At 49.2% G+C, this 6130-nt stretch overlaps 1 protein-coding gene across 1 annotated transcript; it reads right to left on the reverse strand.

Moving 5' to 3' along the window:
- Window positions 1–2215: 2215 nt before the first annotated feature.
- On the reverse strand, window positions 2216–3910 carry LOC111619068. Its single transcript, XM_023360716.1, has one exon. The coding sequence runs from the start codon at window positions 3908–3910 to the stop codon at window positions 2216–2218; it is 1695 nt and encodes a 564-aa protein (XP_023216484.1).
- Between the last annotated feature and the right edge of the window lie 2220 nt (window positions 3911–6130).

Consider the following 6130-nt stretch of genomic DNA (forward strand, 5'->3'; position numbering starts at 1 on the left):
TTTAATTTAAAATAAATTGGATAAGATTTATCGCGGAGAGAGAGAGAGTTCACATAAGGTTTGCGTGGTGATAAATATCTTTGGTAATAGATATCCCGATCAGGGTCGTATCAAATTGGAGAACCAGGTAATAGTTCTTCTTATAGGCTTTTTCAGGATTTGTCCAAGGGTGAAATATCCAGTCAAAATGTCCCATTGAAATGTCCAGGCTCTATTGTGCACTAACACAAAAAAATGGTTGTTGATAAAGGTTATCCTACGGAATGGGTGACGACTTCTTTCCTCTCCGAGGACTAAAACAGCAACTGACTCTTTTCGGCCGTCTCTGGCGATATTCATGGACGATTTCGGCCATGTAGAGGTTAATAGTTCACGAGAAAGCGTCATGTTGACTTTGTGAAAATGTAACGGGAGACTTTCTCAGGTAGCTACGAACAACAATCATTACGTCTCTCAAACAATGTTAATATTAAAGACTAGTTCTAATATAGGAATTTCTGCTATCTCACATATGTAATATGTTTAAAGTAGAAGTTCAGGGCATATTACGATGTAAGAAACTATCATTTAAAATAGTAAATATTAATATTTAAATTTCTAGCTATAAATATTCAGTATAATAAAGTAAAAAGATTATNGCTGGCTTCAACTGGCCCTGTCCTTTTAACGTCTTCCTTGAAAACAAGGACATTTATTATAAACTAGCAGACTTTCTCTCAGCGACAGCAGCACTGAATCTAGCGAGCAGTCTACACATCGCAAACAACAGTGTTCAAAATCCTGATTGAGTGGACTTCTCTTCAACAGTGTTTCTTCATTGTACCCAGGAGTTGTTAACTTGTGACTTTCACTTCCTTTGTGGCTTTCTGTATCATAGTGTTATGCTACTGACGCCACGCTACATGCTACTGTTTTATCTGTTTTACTGATTTGCTTGTTCTCTCCACCGCTTGTCATGCAGTTGTCTTCATTATTTGTCTGTTATACTCTAGTGGTAATTCTCTTTTGTAAGTATGTTTGTACCATTCACCTCTGTTTTGTAATCCATTATTTTATGTCATCGCGCCAAATAGATGTAAACTTCAAATTTCTGATTAACTACCAATTTCTGTTACTATTCTGTATTTACTCTCGCTATTATCGCGCCAAATCCTGTATATAATTGTATGTACTGTACTAACCTTGGTTTGTATCTTTATATATATATATATTTTTTAAAATTTTATTTTACCCTGGTTTATTTGTAAATAAATGTGACGCATACGCTGTGGGATCCCACCTCTTCCTCCCTCTTCCTGCCCCCACTTTCATCCCCTATCCTTCGCATTTCTCCCTCTTTTTTCATTTCTTTTCCCCTCCTAGTTGTACCTATGAGTGATACCAGGAGTTCCCCATATTTCATAAATAAATAAAAAATAATAAAAAAAATCAACCAGATAGCCGCTACTGCGACTGGCGCATTGAGTGGCATTCTTCTATTTTTCTTGGCACGCTTGATACTGCACTTTGATGCAGTACCAAGCGTGCCACTTCGGTAGGTGTTTGCGTGCCGCCTGTGTTCACTTTCCCTGTGATTTTTTGGTGTCTTTCTGACTTGTCCATGCTAAGCATCTCTACTGTCTTGTCTGAACCCTAGGACCATTGTCACTTGGTTGGTAAAGGGTTTTCTCTGTCTCATCTCGCTTCCTTTTTTCTGTATTAGTGATGATTTAAGTTGTTCTTTGCTTTCCTTGCTTTCATTATGGATGTTTCGCTAGATCTATTAGCTTCTACTGTTGAGGACGCATTCTCTCTGCCGCCTGCTACGTCTTCATTTTGTGAGTGGCTAAGCCATATGTGTTTATTCTTTCTTTCTTAGGCGTGCGTGAGGTACGGGGACCGCAAGTCTCATAAGGAACTCCTTCCCTGCTCCGCCTATTGGCACTACAGGGTTAAAGAAACTATGCCTTGTTCATCGACTTGGTCGGTACCTGACGCGGTAGACAGGGACGTCATAACTGGGCCCTATGATGCTTCATTCGGACTCCCGTCTGCACTTCGGCCCAGCTCACTAACTTGGCATAACTTTTGTTTGTGCAGCCTGTACTGCACTTTGGTCCACTTTACTAAACCTTTATCAGCTCACTTATGCTAACAACACAGACTTATACCCGTAGGTATACGGACAGGGGGGCCCCATCTTTATGAGAGGGGACCCAAACGACATTTACTAGAATTATAGATCGAAAAGATCTATGATTTTTCCCATCAATTCCTTTAGTTTCTTTAGGTTCCCTTTACTAGCTGCTAGCGTTCGAAGTACTTGTTCAGGGGGCTTAGACCAGTCAACTTGGTCCACCCCTAGGCGGAAGTCTATTGTTAAGGGACAGTCAAGTACGTAATATTTCGCGTCGCCGCGAGGACTACCACAGGGGCAGCTACCATCTCCTTGTTCGAATTTGGACTTGAAGTGGGAGAACCTCTTGTGGCCAGTTAAGATTTGAGTCGACAACGAGCAACAACTTATCGGAGTGAGGCCAACTACAGGCACGAAGGCGTAGGTTGGCCTACCTACTGTACTTAGAGTCCAGCGTTCTCGCCAGCTTATCATCGATCTCTGCAGTAGAGTACCTTTTATGTATGTAGTCGAGGGATCTACCATCCTCGTAACAAATGGGCCACTGGCTCCCGCCTTTGCCAGCTGATCGGCACGTTCGTTGCCCAGGACGCCGGTGTGGCCTCGTACCCACCGCAGGACAACGTGTCGTTCGTGCCTCGCCCTCAGTACCCTACCTCTGATCTCGTGTACCAAAGGATCACGATGGTACCCGTCGCTTAAAGCCTGTAACGACGACTGGCTATCAGAGTAAACCGTGACCGGCTCTGGACCCGGATGTAATAGGATCCACTGGGACGCTTCCCCCAAAGCCACCAGTTCAGCCTGGAACACGGACGCTTCCTCGTTCAGTCTGTCAGTTCTGCTGTACACTTCAACTCCGTCGGAAAAGACGCAGTATGCGGCGCCTACTAAGCTGCCGTCCTTCGAGCCATCGGTGTATATCTCAACACCCGTACCAGTCGGTTCACCGACTTCCCAATCGAGTCCAATCCTGAGGGCAGGATGGATCTTTAGTACGTCTGTCTGACGCCTAAGTCTAATCGGGTACTTCTGATTACAATGCATGGCCTCTTTACTTTCCACCGTTGTTCTGTAGAAGGCTGCCTCTTGGCTGACAACCAGAGGCAGAGGGAGCAGCCCGGCCAAGACCAGGGCCGCATCCGTTGACACAGTTCTGTACGCACGCGTGATCCGCAAAGCAGCGGGACGCTGGATCGTGAGTAGTGTCCTACTCTGACAGACGTTGGCGGTGTCCTTCCACCAAACGCCACAGGCATAGCAGACTACGCGCTCCACACTCATCTTGTAGATGGTACGAAGCGCTTCGCCACTCAACCCGTAATCCTGCCTAGCTAGTCTTGATAGTGACGCTATCATTCGGTTCGTTCTGACTCGAACGTCCCTCAGGTGGGGAGTCCAGCATAGTGTCTGGTCGATGATTACACCGAGGTACTTTAACTCATTCACCCTTCGGATGGGGTTGCCCCGGATGCGGTATATGGGCTGGCGTGCCAATACCCCGCTTCGGGCCACCGTCAGGGCCTCTGATTTCTCAGGGCTAAAAGAGAGCTTATGCAGCTCTCCCCAGCGAACAAGCTGTTCTATTGCTTCGTTGCCGCGAACCTCCATATCGCGTCGACTGTAGCCTGCAACTACTAGCAATAGGTCGTCAGCATAAGCCTGCAGTTGGACTTGGTCTGGTAAGACCAGCCTCAACGCCGTGTCTGCTAGAACGTTCCACAAGAGGGGACCAATACAGGAACCCTGTGGACAGCCCCTTTCAAGCGTCCTCTCATACCTACCACCTGCCATCTCATAGACGACCGAGCGGTCACTCAGGAAACTCCTAGAAAGTGATACAAGGGTGGTCGGCAGGTTTGCCTTCCTCAGCTCGCCCACAATGGATGGCCACCAAACGTTATCGAAAGCCCCAGCAACGTCCATCGAAACGAGCGACGTGTGGAGCCCCTGCCGGCGGTTCTGGCGAACCAGTTCCACCGCACGGTGTAATGCGTGGCAGGTCGACAAGTTCGGGGGGAATCCATATTGTTGCAGGTGTAGCTACCCTTTCCGCTTGAGATAAAAAAAAGATTCTATCACTGAGGATTCTATCGAGAACCTTCCCCAGCACTGGTAGTAGGCTGATCGGCCTGAAGGATCTGGGGTCGTTCTTCGGGCGCTTCTCCTTGTGAATGAACACGAGGCGCGCCCGCTTCCACTGCACTGGGAAATGACCCAGGAGTAGGCACTTCTGATACAATACACGGAGCAGGTTAGGACGTTCCTCTTGCAGAACTTGTACCATCTCGGCCGTGATCCCATCAACGCCAGGTGCCTTCCTCTTCCTTAGATTGCCCACAACGTGNGATTTCAGCAGTGACTTTGTATTGTCACTTGTCATTTGTTCACGCGTAGGGTAGACCAGGAGCGTGTGCTCCTTGGTAGGGACCCTACGTGGCTTAGCAGCTTCCCGAGGACCCCCTTGGATTTTTCGTGGGGCCGGACAGGCAGCAACAGTGGCGTACGTGACACCACCGGCTGTGCTTGCTTTGCCTCCCTTTTTTTCCCCTGAAGGTATAGCGGGTGGCAACAAGTTGTCACCCTTAACCTCTTGCAGGGTCGCAAGTTTTGCCCGGAGAGATGCAATCTCGATCTCCTGGGCGTTAACTATGCTAGTTATTTTACTAAACAGGTGGTAAATAACGGCACACGTGGCTTTCTGACATCTACTGTCAGTACGCGCGAGGAGCTTTGTCAGCTCGTCGTGCACACCATCAAGTGCCTTCCGCCTGCAGTCAACCGTTTCAAGCTCTTCCCGTGTCTCCACGGGCGCCGACAACGGTGTTTCAGCCTTGGTGGCCGGACTTGTTTTCCCGGCCACCGCTGCGGTAGGGTTCTTCTTCTTGGACTTAGACTTAGTCCGTGACCCACCCTTGCTTTTGGTGGAGGGTTTCCCCTCCTCCACGGCCACCGCAGCCTTTGCGGGTTCTTCCTTAGACTTCTCAGTCTCGGATTCCCCCGTTCTGGCTTTGGCCGCCATTGCCCGTCTTTGTTTACGCCTTTGTCTGGCGTTGGTAGGCGCGGGCTTCCACTCGCTTTCCTCACCAGAGGTAGCGGAGTCGAAAAACTCACCAGAATCTGGACTAGAGCGATCCGAATCGGACTCGCTGTCCACTATGGGGATTGAGACTTTTACAGTCTCTTTGGGCCTATCTTTTGTAGGTTCCTGTGGTGGATCAGTAGCGGGCGGCTTACGTTTCCATAGCGTCCGCTTCTCCATTGGCTCAGTGCTCGACTTAACACCGCCTTCCACTTGCTCTCCCTCCTCCAACTTCCCGCTACGACACTGAACATTTAGCGCATCATCCGCACACAACACGCTTGCCAAATTTTCGCACAATTTAGCCATGTTCGTCATCATAATAGAAAATATAAAAAGAGGGGATTAGGGTAATCTCGACCTTTCACGGGTGCCCTGAATCCGTTCGAAAGTCAAGGTGTGCGTTTAAGAGCCAGCTCTGACTTCGGACTTACTGAGGGCTCATTTTGGCCCTCTTATTGCCGGGTCGTCACTGCTTGGCCCGCTGCCGGGACAGCTACCCATTTAAATGGCCTCCTACCCAAGGTCACCCCAGCCCGGCTGGTTGCTCGGCTTGGGCCGCCCCATCGTTCCTACTAGGAGACGCTCTTCCCGCTTCGAGTCCTCCGAGATTATGTACGGCCATCCAGCGCATCGTCAGGCCTTTAAGCACCACTCCCCCCCAAGGACATAAGGAAGTTGGCCCTATGTCCGAAGAGTGGCTCTGCCGACTGCCCGTCAGGATAGATACCAGCTAGCGGAGTCCTACAATCCACTGTAGGCGCTACCCCCCTGGCCACCAGCGAGGCTTCGGCAACGGGAGTACGACTCCTCGCCCCACTGGCTTCGGCATGCAGGCCGTGGCCCCCAAGCCAGCACCGGGTGTGCGAAGCCCGGTCTTCCTCTTGGGAAGCTGGTTCTTCTTTCACCGGACAGAAGGAGCTTTACGTGGT

Source organism: Centruroides sculpturatus, unplaced genomic scaffold (genome assembly GCF_000671375.1).
Source record: "Centruroides sculpturatus isolate CEXI.00-Female unplaced genomic scaffold, Cexi_2.0 scaffold170, whole genome shotgun sequence".
In the NCBI taxonomy this organism is placed as follows: domain Eukaryota; kingdom Metazoa; phylum Arthropoda; class Arachnida; order Scorpiones; family Buthidae; genus Centruroides; species Centruroides sculpturatus.